This window comes from Cariama cristata, unplaced genomic scaffold (genome assembly GCF_000690535.1).
Source record: "Cariama cristata isolate BGI_N322 unplaced genomic scaffold, ASM69053v1 scaffold11298, whole genome shotgun sequence".
In the NCBI taxonomy this organism is placed as follows: domain Eukaryota; kingdom Metazoa; phylum Chordata; class Aves; order Cariamiformes; family Cariamidae; genus Cariama; species Cariama cristata.
In genome coordinates, this window is record NW_009631692.1 from 26,507 (window position 1) to 41,981 (window position 15,475).

General features: G+C 41.5%; 1 protein-coding gene across 1 annotated transcript; it reads right to left on the reverse strand.

Annotated features, from left to right (window-relative positions):
* Positions 1-13,990: 13,990 nt before the first annotated feature.
* SLC30A10 (solute carrier family 30, member 10) lies at positions 13,991-15,469 on the reverse strand. The gene is made up of 2 exons (XM_009706075.1): positions 15,208-15,469; positions 13,991-14,466 (listed from the first exon to the last, which is right to left on the reverse strand). The coding sequence occupies exons 1-2, from the start codon at positions 15,467-15,469 to the stop codon at positions 13,991-13,993; spliced, it is 738 nt and encodes a 245-aa protein (XP_009704377.1).
* Positions 15,470-15,475: the final 6 nt, after the last annotated feature.

Sequence of the window (15,475 nt, forward strand, 5' to 3'; positions counted from 1 at the left end):
ACCACCACTTTCTGTCTCTTCCGTGAATCATTATTACTAATTATTAGTGACTCAAGAATCAAACCCCTGTCGATACCAAAGGTCATTCTAAACTTTAACCTTGACCATGATCCAGCACCTAGAAAGCTCACTGAGATTTTAAATCTGTTGTGCTTCAGCTTAGACTTCTTACTGAGACTTCAAGATACCATGGCACAGATTTATTCCAGCATGAACCAGGATTAATTCCATTTGCAACATCAATATGAAGCCAGTGCAAGTGAAAGATTTAACTCAGTACAATATTTATCAGGTTTGCATCTCTGGCTTATGTCAAGGCAAAGAGAGCAACACCTAGAGCCAGGCTCTTACATCATGGCTCTGGAGATTATGCTGATCTTCAAGTCTAAAGGTAGAAGAAGATTGACTCAGCACTCACTCTTCCCACCATTTAGTATGACTTCCCACTTAATTTCTGTATTTTACTGACATCTCACCTTCCCCTGGGGGATTTTGTATACAGGTGTGGGATGGGGAGGAGGGATATCGGTCATCTTCCATTCCCCAGAAATAAACCCAAAAAAGACCCAAGCAGTCTAAGCAGACTGCTTTAAATGTCTTAAAGCGAGCAATATCCTACTGAAGTGCTGACACACATGAAGGGTCTCTGCTCGCGTCAGAGGTTCCCTCACTGCTGTGCTCCCGGAGGTGCCTCCAGACCCCTGAGGGCACTGCCATTTCAGTTTGTTCCTATGTAAACAAACAAAAACCCTAGGAAAACATACAATAAAGGTAAGCTAAAAGAATCCAAAACCTGGAGTCAGACCCGAAAGGTCCCTGGGCAGAGTAAAAGAAGAGGTGCATGCTTCCAAAAGGCAGGCTGTGTAGCTCCTTAAGAAACCCACATTGTTTAAAATAAATGTTTAAGTTGTTCTGTGTATAGCACGAAAGCAGATTTCTGGCTACACAGTGTGGTAAGGAGATAACAAAAAAGGGAACTGGTTCAGGCAGATAATAAAATTCCTGATATTGTAGCGCCTATACTCCCAGACAACTCCAATTCAGCATGATTTCCGTAAAAGTAAGGGTGTTTCCTGGCTGCTTGTGTTTGCCTTTCATGTAGGACTTCATGAAATATTTCTTGAAAAGCATTAATTGAATTATATTGACAACCTAAAATCTACAGAAGGGTATCATCCTTCGTCTGCCACAGGCCTGGGACCAGGGACCAAATACTTCTTTTTTGAATGCACAGGTGAAAGCACAAAACTTGACATAGATACCAGGACTAGAAGCCAGCCGGAGCACTCCTGTCAGAGCTGAAGAATGGACTCATTAACTTATCAGTCTCTTTACTAAGCCTAAGCTATTTATAGAACAACTGAAATCAATGAGTTCACTGATTAAAATATATCTACATGCATCAATCCTGATGTGCTAACTCATACCTGGACTCAGTATCACTAAATCCGAAGTCAAGACAAAGCAACAAAGAAGCAAAAGTTACACACGTTCTTGACACCCCTTTCACCATAGCTAGACTGGCTACTCACACCAAACCCCACTAAAAGCAAAACTCACATCCAAAAAATCCCCATATTAGCAGGAAGTTTGAGAACATGGTCTACATTTTAAACTCTTCAGGCTCAGAAATACCACTCATTTCATGTTTCTAGTATGTCTGGCAAAACAGGGCTCTAACCTTCACCTATTCTCAGGTGCTTTCCTAATAAAGGAACAATTAGTAATATTAACAGCAATAAACTTTAGGGCATTTCTATACAGATTAACATTTTTAAACATTTACTCCTTCACATATAGTCAAACAAGACTTCAGAGGGCTTCTTTACAATGCTCAGCTGGGCAAACAGAATTCAGCCTTATTAACACAGTCTTACCATTGAGAGCTCGGGCGGGTGGGGAGGGTCAGATTTTAAAAAAAGGACTCTGAGAGGACAGAGGCATTGGTTCAGCCAGGCAAAACAAGCAGCAGTGTCACAGTGGAGGTTCATGAGGTTCAGTTCCACAGCTCTTGCAACGCCCATGGTCTCAGTGAAGGTAGAATCACCAGTCTTTCAAATCAGCAGAACTTCATTTTTAATTGATCAGATTAATGTGTTAAATGCCTGGAATCTTTGCTCAAGATCTGTTAGACTTCTTTCATGAAAAAGTGTAACGGCAGTCAAACTAGTCAGAATTGTTTAATCATTCACACAATAAAAGTTGCCTATCTCAAGAGAAGTGCCCTTGTAATCACTTCTGTAAATACAGTTGTATAGGATAACAGGTTCAAAGTTGTAAACCCTGGAAATCTTTTACCATATGAAATGTTATTTATAAGCATTAACTCATAATGTCTGCTTGTTATCATGACAGCAGCAGTTCCCTAGGGGTCGGGAGGTTTATGCTAAAGCACATAGTGCTGAGTAAAGAGCACTTATAAATCTCTATTGTAACTGAACCCAAAACACCCTCTTTCCTTCCCTGCTCCAAACAATAAATGGAGAACAAGAGACATATGCAGGTGCATCTTTCTTGATTTTGTATTGACCCCAAGCTCTCTAAAATGCTTTTGATATCTTGAGAAAAATCATGCATCAGAAGGATGCTCTGGATTTTTCCAGGTGCTGCTGTTGAGAGGCAGCAGACCAAGGTGGCAAAGGCAGAAAGGAACGGGCTGAGCTCAGGTCACCCTCGCAGCAGCCTCGTCCAGCTGCAGTCTCGTCCAGCCTGGTCCCAAGTAAGACAAAAAACAGATTTTAAAAAGGGGTGGTTTGTCGGTGCTGCAGATGAGCAGGACCTCAAGGATGGTTTTGGGGATATCTGTGGTCTTTGCCAAAGGCTGAGCACTCAGCGGCTGAAGGGAGCTTTGTCTCAGGAGTCGCCACATGACTCTGAAGGAGGCTGCAGAAAATGGTCTAGCCAAATTCTTCCTCTACCCTTGAATTTACATGGTTTCCCATAAAAGCTTTGAGCTTTGAGGGTTCACAAATATTTCCTTAAGTAGCAATATTACAGGCTATCTTTGTATTGATCTCCTTCTCTAAATTGCTTGAAACTAATCACCACAGCCTTTTCTTTTCACGTTATTGTTAGTAGTAGCAGTAGTATTAAAAAACACTTCTGTTTAGCCACAGTAAGTGAGCTGAGTTTTCACATCTTCAAACTTTCTAATCTCTAACACACCACTTAATAGTTTTCAATAAAAAAGGAAAAATTGGCCAGCAGTGTATTTTCAACCTCCAAGTCTAGATACAAAATCAGGCAGCAGTTTTGTAAAGAGCAAGTTAGTTTTTGAGATGGCTGCTCTTTCAAGCCCTGGCCACTCTGAACACCTCCCTTTTCCATTTTTCCAGGACTATGCTAAAGAGGACTCCAAACAGAAAAACTGCAAGGTGGCCAGCAGCATGCTGGCAAGGGAGAGATTGGCAGCCCTGGACAGATGGGCAAGGAAGAAAAGAGATTAGGGAGAGATCCTGGGTGACAAGGGAGAAAGCATCTGAGAAGAGCAAGTGGAAGGCAAATAATCAAAGGGATTGGAGGGGCCGGAGTTTGGAGCCCCTAGATAGAGTCAGGGTGGAGCAGGACCCAGCATGCTTGAGGAGAGGTGATAAGAGCTGGTCGGGTTATGGCCGTTGTTGCCAGCCAAAAAAACACACTGCAGTAGCAGTTACTCACTGAGCAAAGCAGCAGGAGGACTTTCCCCAGGGGAACTGCTGTATTTGGCCATCCATGCCCTCTTCTTCCTGTGCATGTCTGGCTAACTTTTAAAGACCACTTTTGTGCTCCTCTCTGCCCAGATCAACCACAGCAGGGAAAATCAGCGTGAACCTCATAACAAGGAAAGTCCACTTATATTGCCTCTGTCCTTTACACAACTTCAGTACGTACCAGAAAGCTGCCTCACACAGCTGGAATCCACCCAGCAGTGCTCATTAATGGCACAGAAAACACACTAAAGACACACAAAACCCTGCCAACAGACCCTGGCAGTTTCTGCCAGGCAGACACACAACTATTTTGAGGGCAACTATGCAATCCTGACATACTGAATTGGTCCAATTTGAAAGTGATAAGCAGGAAGGGTATACCAGATAGAAGATATCGGGGATACCCAGCAAGCAATGTCTGTATGGCACTGTGACTAAAGCAAAAAAAATCTCATTTGCTGAACGGTAATAACTATGGTCATATATAATCAGTATGATACACTCATATATATATGCCAGTATATATGTGTATGTGTGTGTATATACATGTCTGTGTGCATGCAAAAGTAAATACATGCATATACGTGTATGTGTGTGCATGTGTGTTTAGCAGAAGACATCTCTTCGTTTCATCAGACCCTCTCTGCTGACTGCCTTTCAGGCAGCAGGGCTGCTGCTGGCACTTGCTGTGGAAACAACCTCCATCCTATGAGAGAGACGTGCTCCATCCCTCTCTTCCTTACGGCTCCTTGTCCTGAGGCCATATTTGCCCAGACTGTTTTTTGGTTTGTGTTTGTGTGTGTCCCATACAAAGAAGGTTACTCTTACCCACACAGCGGCGGGCATGGGGCTGTACGAGAGACGCTGGATTCAAAGAAGGCACAGGCAAGCTGCCGAACTCCTGGGCCAAGTGAACAACTACTTTGAAAGAGCTCTGTGAGCCAGGCTCCTCTTTGTTCCCCTCAGTCTCCCGTTGCTGCTGCCTCACATGATTACTCTTTGGCCAGGACACAGAGTGCTTAAGAGAGACGGTATTTGTCTTTCAGAAGGAAACGTAACATCAGTGTTAGTTGGGGGTTGCAAATATAACATAATTAGCAGAAGCCTTTGACTTCTGCCAGAAATAATATATATATACATACAGGAACAAGCACCACTGTCAGCAGGAGGGGGAATCATTGCCTTACTGCTCCATGGCCCCTGGAGATCCGCATTGCAGCCAGAAAAATAAATTTTTATCCCCTTAAGGTGACGGCTGAGTCGCTGGCTAACCCCTCCGTGCTGTGCCAGCAGCCCAGCTCCCTGCCACATGGAGAAGAGCAGAGCACAGGGCCAAATTTTCAGCTGGTGAAAATAGCCAGAACTTCCTTCTAACCAACACACTCGTGCTTGCTTCCACCAGCAGATAATTTGTTCCCATGTTCCTGCATCAGGAGCTGAATCCCTTCCTTCTTGGGCTGGTGAAGCTGAAAGAACCGCAAGGACGGCGATGCCAAAGGCAGACTTTGGGGACAGCCTTTACGTCAGCCCAACCACTAACCCAAAATGATCAGTTTGCTTCTTGGAGGAGCAGTACCCTGCCTTACAACCAGGAGGAAGCATAATCCATTTCATCATTTATAGAACTTCAGAGCCCTCAGGAGAACTGTACCTTGGGATCTCCGCCTTTGCTTTTTCCTTCCTTTTCAGTGGAGACATACAGCACAGGCATATTGGCATCAAGGACGAGCCAGTGTTTCTTTCAGGGGAAGATGGGCTAACTGTGACTGTGTGTGTAAGGAGCTGGTTGGTTAAGATCAGATTTCGTATTTCAGATACTAAAGCGCAAAGGCAAATTAGAGTTACTGCAAACAAATGAAAAAACTCACATCTGGAAACAATGGGAATTAAGGGAAATCATAAAAAAGCCTCAACACATTTCCAAGTAAGTCCGTTCCCTTGACATAAAAAGCATCTACGAGTAGAAGGCAGCAGGAAGACGTATACACCACTGTCCACTTCTGGATGGCCTCAGAAACTGTGCTTGAAAGCACAGCTGGTACCCAGAGAACGGGGTTTTGGGGGCCACCAAGGGAGCTGCGCAGGTTGCCACTCTTCCCTCTCCCAAAGCCTCAGTGAATCATTCCCTGGCAGCAGCTGAAGTCGTTTGTCTTGGGGATGCGTGATGTCCCTTTGCTGCAGCACAGGCACAGATTTTCTCCACCACGGGTCTTCTTCTCCAGCACTGGTGTGGTTCTGAGGGAGAAGCAGGACCCTCTTCCTCCTCAGCGAGGGCAGGGGAGCAGCTCCTCTCAGCACCATGCAAAGGCTCACAATTATCTTGGGGGCCCTGATTATCTCCCTCTGCTGTGACTTATCAAGCTACACCCAGATGATTTAGGGCTGACCAAACACCCACTTAGACTCTTAGAAATCACACAATGCCAGAGACATTCACAAGTAGAAAGGTGCTCCCCAGGTGGCAATGTCCCCGAAATTGTTTGGGTGCAAGTGTTTGAAGCGTGCACCAGCCAGCACAGGACCTGCAGGTACTGTGGTGTTTTGTCACGGGGTAGGTCCTGCACGCTGCTGGGCTCTTAAGCCCAGCCATAAGAAAACACTTTCTGGAAACAATTTGGAAACTGAGGCATGCAGAAGGCTACCATCCTACTTTATATAGCAATTTTTAAAAGAAATAGCTAATTAAAGCAAGTGCAGTTCTGCAAGATGTCATGGCATTTGTTGTGTTGATTTCCCACCGCCTGTTGTACTTCCTGGTTTAAAACTCAGGGAATGGTTCATCTGCGTCAGATGCTTTTTACAAGATGGATTTTTAAGGTATATATTGAAAAAAGGGTTGTTTTCTACCTCTTGAATTATGCAATCCTTTACTTACTTACAAAACTTTCTGTACCTTAGGCTGTGGACCTTACTGTGCCATTTCAGTGACTTGTATAATGTCTTCAGAGGTTTTTTTTCCCAAACATACCCTGAAGCCTCTTGCCATAATTTTGTTTCCATCTTCTCACCACAGGGTGGTCAGTGATAACTGGTTAAACAGAGCTTTATTTAACATGGGTTAATGCTGGAAAAAAAAAATTTTTTTACTAGGACTGGAAGGAGGTAAAGCAAAGTGCAACACCATATTGAACGTGCCACTTGCCTTGTGCCTTTTGTTTCCAGAGCCTTGCAATCAGCCGCGATGATAGCATTATCTGCTGACTGCACTGTTGATCCAAGCAGCCTTTCCCCTCCCGGCTCACCCTGCGCACTGATACAGCACGGCGTAGGTGTGGAAAAAGAGGAAACCTTTCAACCCCAGATCCCAAGAAACCACCACCAGCTTCATCTCCTTTTCTATCTGCAGGTATTGCTACCTTGCGAAACAGCGCAGAGGCTCAGGGATCAAGGGCCTCATCGATATTCGCAAATCAAACAGCGGCTGGGGACAAACCACGATCATCTGTATTACTAAGCTGTTCAAGCATTTCATGGCCTGTGGCAATTATTGCTCTCCCCAGCTGTTGCTAGGCACAGTCCAGAGTGAAGGACCTAATCTCATGGCCATCAGCACAGAGCCAGCCGCTTTTGAAGTGGATGGTATTTTACTAGGACAGATGCAAGCTCTTCTATGCCAGCTGGTCTCTGTGCCTGGAAATATTCCCAGGTATAATTAGTTTACTAATATAGAAGTAGTCAATAATGCTTCAGTTATTCAAATGCCTACTATCTCTATTGACCAAGATATGTGCTTCTTTCATCAGACAGCCAATGTGACTTTAGCAGAGACAAGTTCAGCCACAAACCTTCAGGGCTGCTCTAGTGAATTCTCTGGAGAGGTGATGGTAAGCGTTACAATTATGCCTCCCCATCTAGAATTTTATAGCAAAATAACTCTCTACCTGTAAAATACAACTAGGACTCAGCAATAAATTCCACTTTTGCATCAGAGGGCAAAGCTTGTGTCCCTGAAGAGACAGAGGCTTACTCGTCCCTGCTGAATACCTCATTAACTTCCCTCGACATTTCAGTGCACATCTCTTACTCCCAGTTTTACTGAACCTCCACCTTGCCCTAACTGGAAGATTTGCTAACTTCATCCCAGCTATACTCTAAATTTGCCAGGGAGTTTAACTGACCCTTCATCATCTATTTGTGACCACTATTATTTCCCCACCTCTTACAACAACTTTGGATCAGAACAGGATCTCCATGAGATCAGAAAGTATTTGCCCTCAGCAGGTAGACATTGTGCACCCATTTGTGGGGACCCCACGCAGCCTCCTAAAATATTCTCATAGAAGTGTGTGGGTTTAAAACCACACATTTGAAAGCCCAACAAACTGTAATTGCAAATATATAATATAACTTGAATGCATAAACATTTTGCATACATAAATATTGGATGCATAAGAAACCATACAGGTTGTGGATTTTTTTTCTTGTAAAAGCAGTTTTTAAAAATGCAACCTACTACATCCAGCCCAAGCTCATCCTAGTTCTGTGCCTTCTTGAAGGGTAGGTAAACATCAAAACAGTAGCAGCCCTCTAATGTGGAAAATACCTTCTGCTCCAGAAGGACCCAGATACAAAATAAGGGCCTCTGCATAAAGGAGGTGTCCTTGAATTTCAAGTGCCTTATGCCAGTCTGTGCAGCAGCGAAACTGTTCATTAAATGCCAGAATTAAAACTGCATGGTCCACATCTATCCGCCCTTGTTCTTCTTGTCCTAAAATGGTGTTTTTCAACATTTATTGATCAGAGCATGATCTTACCTCTTTGAAAAGCAATTCCAGGATCAATTGCGCAGCATTGCTGCAATCATTTTCATGTACAACCAGTCACAGTTAGGTTAAACCTTGAACATCTATTTTCTATTCTTAACTTTTTTCTTTTCCTCTTAAGCATATGTATCATTTTATTTGTCAGGAATTGCTTTATAGATTTTTCATTTCTGTCTCCCAACTCACTAGTGGTCCACCAGCTACAAGCTGAGGACCATCAACCAAGCACATGATCACAGGCGACATATTGGCCAAAACTGAATTGAATTTCTTATGGAGCATTCATGTATTTCTGCAATTTGGAAATACTCAAAACATAAAAAAAAAAGAAGCCAGGCACAACTACTACTGCCTCCTTTCTGATCATTATTAACAAAAATAGGTAGGTACACGGACAACTGGAGAAACAGACACAATGGGGTCAGACCCAGGTGACAGATGACTTTGATGCTGATGCTAAGGAGAGAGGAATAGATGAGGGCATCTTCATGACTGTTTCTCCAAAAACAGCACATAAATTTGTAGTGTTAGGCCTCATCACATTTCTAATATGCACATTTAGGTCATGAAACTCAGAAGTGAGAATCTCAAAGCTCTCCCAAGCTTGATGTTACATATACACTCAACTTTCTCCATGCAGCAACATCCTCACACACACAGAGGTGCGTATCTGAAGACAAAGATGGGAGTTGTTGGGAGGAAGCTAAACACCAAGAAAGCAGGCAAGAGCCAGGTAGCGACACAGTGAAGAGCCCAGCTGGTTGCAGCCAAGATCCTTCTCTGCTACCCTGGAGTTACGGGCTCTAAATTCACTCCCAGGTGAGGAAACGCTAGACTGCTTGCAGAGGAAAAGTTTTTGAGTGTCTGTCCCCTTTTCTTCCAAATACTTAACAAAATTTGCAGCATTAACAAGCTCACAGGTTAAGAGCAAACTTTACTCATACAAAGGTCTTAAAATTATCTAAACTGACACAAGCTCCCTATTGCTAACATACATCAAGCTCAGAACAACAGCTTTATTTAAAAATACAGTTTATTTACAAGACATTCAAACTTCATTTTGAAAAAATATAACTGTACATAAAGTTTTAAGTAATTTTTCACTAATAGTTAATAAAACCATAGTGAGATTTACAATTCATTGATTCAGCAATCATGAAAATTACATTTTGGCACATTATTTAAATCACATAATGAACAGAACAACTGGAGGAAACTTTCAAGCAACACAACTCCATAAATGTAACAATCTTATACAGTGACATCCTCATATCAAGGTATCACTGTTCATATGAATTATTTAACACAGAAAGTGCTTCCACTGTACAGCAGAGTAAGTAGTAGAACCTATAGAAATCTTCATAGCTTTTGAATTATCTTTTCAGAAATGTCCCTTTTACTTGCTTTCCAATTAGTGATCCAAGCTTTCCATAAGGTGTTAGTGAATGACTAACGAACCCCACTAATTTCATTAAACTTTCTCAGGTTTGGAAACCAACTTTCTTTAAGAAGTTGGTTCAGGTGGAGCATTTATGAAGAATTCAAATATATATAAATATCTATCTCAGGACAACTACTTAAACAACATTTCTACACAGAACGCAGGACATAAAATAGTCCTTGGAGTAGCTCCCATCAAGCCATCCATAGACCTTGGGTGGTGAACTTCACTTTGGGGAAGATTCAGATGCTGGCATATTCCCTTCAAAGTTCAGAATAAAAGGGAGCATTCAGGACAGTAAGTATTATAATCGGGTAGGGGAGGGGGAAAGAACAGGAAGAACTAAACAAAGTCAAAAAATGGTTTCCAATGGCAAAGTGTATCACAGCAAAAGCAGTGGGTGAATTTGAATAAAATGGAGTGCAAAAATTAAACCAGTGCATAAAAGAGGTATTTCTAAACTGTATTATAGGTTCATCACTATGACCAGAAGGCTAGCAAAACCATACTGCTTTTATTGAAGAGACAAAGAATAAGAAAAACATTAAAAGGAAAAAAACACAGTGGCACTACAAGTCAAAATAAGTATTGTGAAGAACAAAAGGAAAAGGAAGTCAACTGAAAAGCTGGTAAAACAAAGGCAATACGCCTAAAAATTGCATCAGTTTATTTTTCTTTACATAGAAGAGCAACGGCAAGACCTGCATTTAGAGAGTTACAGAAGAAGGAAAAATTAACAATCAAATTGGTACATTTGGCACATAGAAAAAGGTGACCAAGAATTGATCCACTTTGAGAAAAGGCCCGTGACTATTAAAGGCCAGTAAACTGCTTTGGCATTCAATGCCACATTGATTTATTCCAGATTTCACTTTTACTCCAAAACTATCTGGCAAGGCTAGGAAATGTTTCATTATCATGCAACTAGGTCACATGTATGAGTGGCTATGTCCAGTTTATGTGGCCTTCTGATTCAACCACTGGAAAGTTACCTGTATTTTAAGCAGATTTCCTTTGCTACAGACAGTGATGGACTGATAGGGGCAACCACTGCAAGAGAACCTGAATGCCATCACAATGCAATCATAAGGGAGTACTTGAAGAGTACAGAGTGGCACAATCAACCTGCAATCGTCAGAAATTCTATGTTACTGAATTTGAAGGAAAAAAAGCAATTCAGCTAAAGAGGCCAGAAAAGAGATTTTATGACAGTGCAATAAGCTACAAAACTGAATTTAGAACAAGTGCCCACAGATAAGGGTAAATACTGAAATATACTCTATTTCAAAATGAGGTAAGCCTAATTCAAGAGAATTAGAAGAAATATGCCAAGAACTGAAAGGGAATAAGCCAATACAAAATACACACTGATTGGAATGAAGTCTTCTACAGAAGTAGAGAGAGGCCAACCAGGACAGCTTAGTTCTGACACACTTAAAACAGAGAAGACCATTTTGTTGCAGGACTCAAAAAGGGCTTAGACCTTTAAAAGAGAAACCTTAGCTGAATACCGTGAAGTCCCTACACAGAAGAAGCAAGGTTCATCTCATCAACAACGTAGCTCCATTGGTTTTGCTTGCTTAAGTAATAAAGCAAATTTTAAATCTGCTTGTTTTCTAGACCTGAAGATTTCTACAATCCCTGGTATTTTCCTATTTATTCACAGGCAACAATTACAGTACATTCAACCAGACAAGAAAAAAAATTTAAGATTGTTACTTCATTGCATTTTCAGGTTACAACACTTTTAAAAGCTTAAAAAATAGATAACCACAGTTTTAACACACACTGGTAGGATAAAGAAAAAGATGGTCCATTTTGTCAAATGCCCCAACATCACACATACTAGTTTTCTCTAATTCCAGAGTAAACAATACTGCCATTCCATCTTTCAAGCATTTAATAAAATGGATATATAAAAAAATTACCTGATTGAAGACACAAATGCATAATTATGAAAGGGTGCTTGTTTTAGAGGATACCTGGGAAGCAAGTTCTCCCATAGATTTTGTTGTTATTTTGGGAACCTTCTATTCCAGTTCTCAAAAACCCTATAAATATATTCGTTATTTACATCTAAATCTTGACATTTAAACGTCATCATAGATGAAAATAAGGACAAAAAGAGCAGAAGAAAGGGCTGTCTTACTTTATGCCACATGCTTTTAAAATACAGAGCAATTCTTAAAGTGTTTCCTGATTTACATTAATTCGTGCAATAACTGCCAAGCAAGATCCTGCTGCTTTCACCTCTGCTGCTGCCAACAGAATCGGACTGGAGGATCAAGCTTTTAATTATACTAACACATAGTTTAATTTATATAATACAAACCTACAACAGAAGGCTATAAAATATATTAATTCACCCAAGAATCTCTTCAAAAGGGGTAACTACAAATCTAGAAACGTGCTATTTAGACTGCAATCACTGCTTCAGTAAATACCATTTTCCAAGCAGCAAAATATCCTACTGTGTGTTTTAATATTCATTGAATTAATGTAATCATCCTTATTAATAAGGAGTTGGCTGCCTTCAAGCCAGCTTTACAAGGAGGTCCTGGTATTTTCCCAGCCCAGGCAGGAAATCATTTTGCCCTTTCTGTTAAGGTGAGGTAAAGACACCACTATTTTATAAAGGTGTCCCCATGAATAAATGAATAAAATAGCCTGCCCAAGCCACACAGACAATTGAAAGGCTGATTTTGACAGCAAAATGTATTTGAAAGCTTCTGGATCTGATCTGCACAGCCAGTGTGGCCAAGCACTACACTCAGTGGGGGTCAGGTAGTGGGTCTCCTGTCCCAGAAACCTGGGGAACACACCTGACTTAAATCCAGCACTGGTGACAGGGCACCCTTGCCTGCCTTCAAAAAGAGCAAGCAGCAAAAAGAGAACGGAACTGCTTCACTAAATACACTTTGAAATACACCTTTGGGCAGGGGAAGGAGGGGAGGGCTTAGACCTTTAAAAGAAACCAAGAAGAAATAATTGAGACTAAATCAGGAAAAATTCCCTGCAATTTTTTTTTTTAAAGCTCCCTCTAAGTGATTAATACTGCATATAAAACTTTAAAGGGACTTTCTTAATTACTAGATTAAATTATGTCTTAATAATAGAACTGCAGAATTTTAACTGTTCATAATAAACACATTAGCTTATTTACTCAGCATGAATAATGACAGACATTCAGTGTTAAAGATAATGCAATCATCCTACACAATGATGAATTAAGACCGTGGCTATTACAACTTCTGTTGTCAGGAGGAAAAAAAAAAAAATAAAAGAACTGAGTTGTACAATCACAACAGTGAGCAAGATAAAAGTTAATTGGACGACTGCCTGCATTTCCATTTGCAAGAATCAGTACAGACAACATTAGGAAGAATTTCTTTGCTTTCACGACAAGAAGTCTATTCCGTAGCTTACTTATCTGTCATTAGGCTAGGACTCCAGTATTACTAGCAGAGAAGCAAGACCAGCTTCTGCTCTGTCCCTAAATACAGGAGTCAATCAAGAAAATAATGTAAAGTCAAAATTCCTGAGTGCTTCCCCTCCCCCTTAGACACTCTTAATTTCATTCACAAACCCCACTGGCCAGAAGCACAAGTGTTACTGTTAAACACGAACTGTCTATGCAAAAATGGGGTTTAAGGATTAGTAAAGCATCTCTACTGAAATCCTTTATAAATATACAGTACTTCAGCCCAGTACAATGGTTGACTGGCCAGAGGGCTTTCAGGAAACAGCTCGCTTTAGCAGCAAGGGCCAGAGTTTCATTGCCAGTGCCAGTGGCCGTTAACTGCAAGCATCAGTGCAGATAGCCATACACCCCATCCACTCTAACAACAGAGATTCACACATAGTTTGGTAAGGAATGGGGTTAGGCTGTATCAGAAAAATCTTAGATGAATGCACACCCTTTGTGGAAATATTAATCCTTATTTCAGATACAAGTGGTTCTTAGGTGTATTTTGGTTCACAGCTAAAGCACAGAAATGTTTTTGCCACACCAACTTCAGCTATAACCATCGATGACCCCCTTCCCAGCCAGGATAGGTTTGTTCTATGGAAACATTACACAGAGTAGAGGGAATTGCCTAAAGTCGTGTACTGCTCAACTGCGATTTGCCATCAGACATGTCACAATTTTTCACATTTTTAATGCTATCCTCTGCTAGTGGGTACTCTATAGGGATTTCAATATCATTTTTACTTGAACCATTGTCTTTATGTAGTGCAGAAAGGCAACTATCATTTTTCTCAGTGTAGCCATTAGTTTTAGCCAAGGGGGGCTCCCGCTGACTGCAGCACAGCTGAGAGTCACAGGCTTTTGAGATGCAGGGTGAGCTGCACAGTAGCTGGGAGGTCTTGTGGTCCATGTACTCGGGCTGGATGGTCACAGAATGGATCCCTGCATCATGGAAAACCTTCCGTATTTCGTAAGCAGCATCTTGGTAATCAGTAGGGGTTTGGCACTTGACATGAAGAGTAGCAATATTCTTCCCACCTGCAAGCTCCCAAACATGCACCTCATGAAGGCTGCTAACCCCTGGTACACGAGCTAGTCTGTCAGCTGGAAGACATAAGAGAAAGATATTAGAGGCTTTGGCATACTGGCTAATTACTAGCTTTCTCATTAAGAGCCCTATCCGAAAGCAGCAGTGTCCTATCTTTTTTAAGAGAGCTGGACTTAGCAAAATACATCTACTCCCAGCTGCCTTCAGTTCAGCCTCCAGATGACCACACAAGCAGGTCACCCTTCCTTTGGGGTTCACCCGTCCCTCGGGCTCCCTAACGGCAATTTACCAACTGTTCGGAGGAGCAACATTAGAGCAACACTTCCTTGGCCAAGACCCCACATCTTCTGGTTTCTTTAGCCCTGAGCATGGTGGAATTCCAGAAATAATCAGCGCTGCCCCACAATTAACCAGTGTGAACAACACTGGAGAGCTACAAAATTAACCAGCCTTAATGGAAATTTCTAAGCTGTTTTGGAAGAAGCCACTGCAGGGTTGGGAAATATTGTAATTCAATGTTGTTTCTTTCACAAACACCCCACACAAAGCATTAACAGCTCAAGATCTGGTATTTTTGATGTACTGTTGGAGTACCACATTCTCAAAATGCATGCTTTAACTAATCCAGAGAGATTTGAGTCATGTTGCTAGGACACAGGCATGTGACTATTTCTCACAGTTCTTGAGAATTTAGAGCTATTATGAGTAAATAATCCAAACATGTCATTCCAGAAATAACATATACATTGAAATATATCATTAAAATTAATAGCATTTCAACAACAAATTTTACTTACTCAGTAGCTGCATATTAACACCTTTGGGAACCATCTGCAACAAAATAATTGAGGTCTCCTTGATAAGTGGGAATGCAGAAGACAAGATGATGAACACCATAATTATAGTCAGGCTTGGATCAATGTAGCACTGCCAATTACACGGAGCATTCCCCAGAGGAAGTACGTGGAAGATTGTAGCAGCAACTACCACGACCACAGATCCAAGCGCATCTCCCATAACGTGCAAAAGGACACCTGAAACAAATGGCACAATTTCCATTAGTGA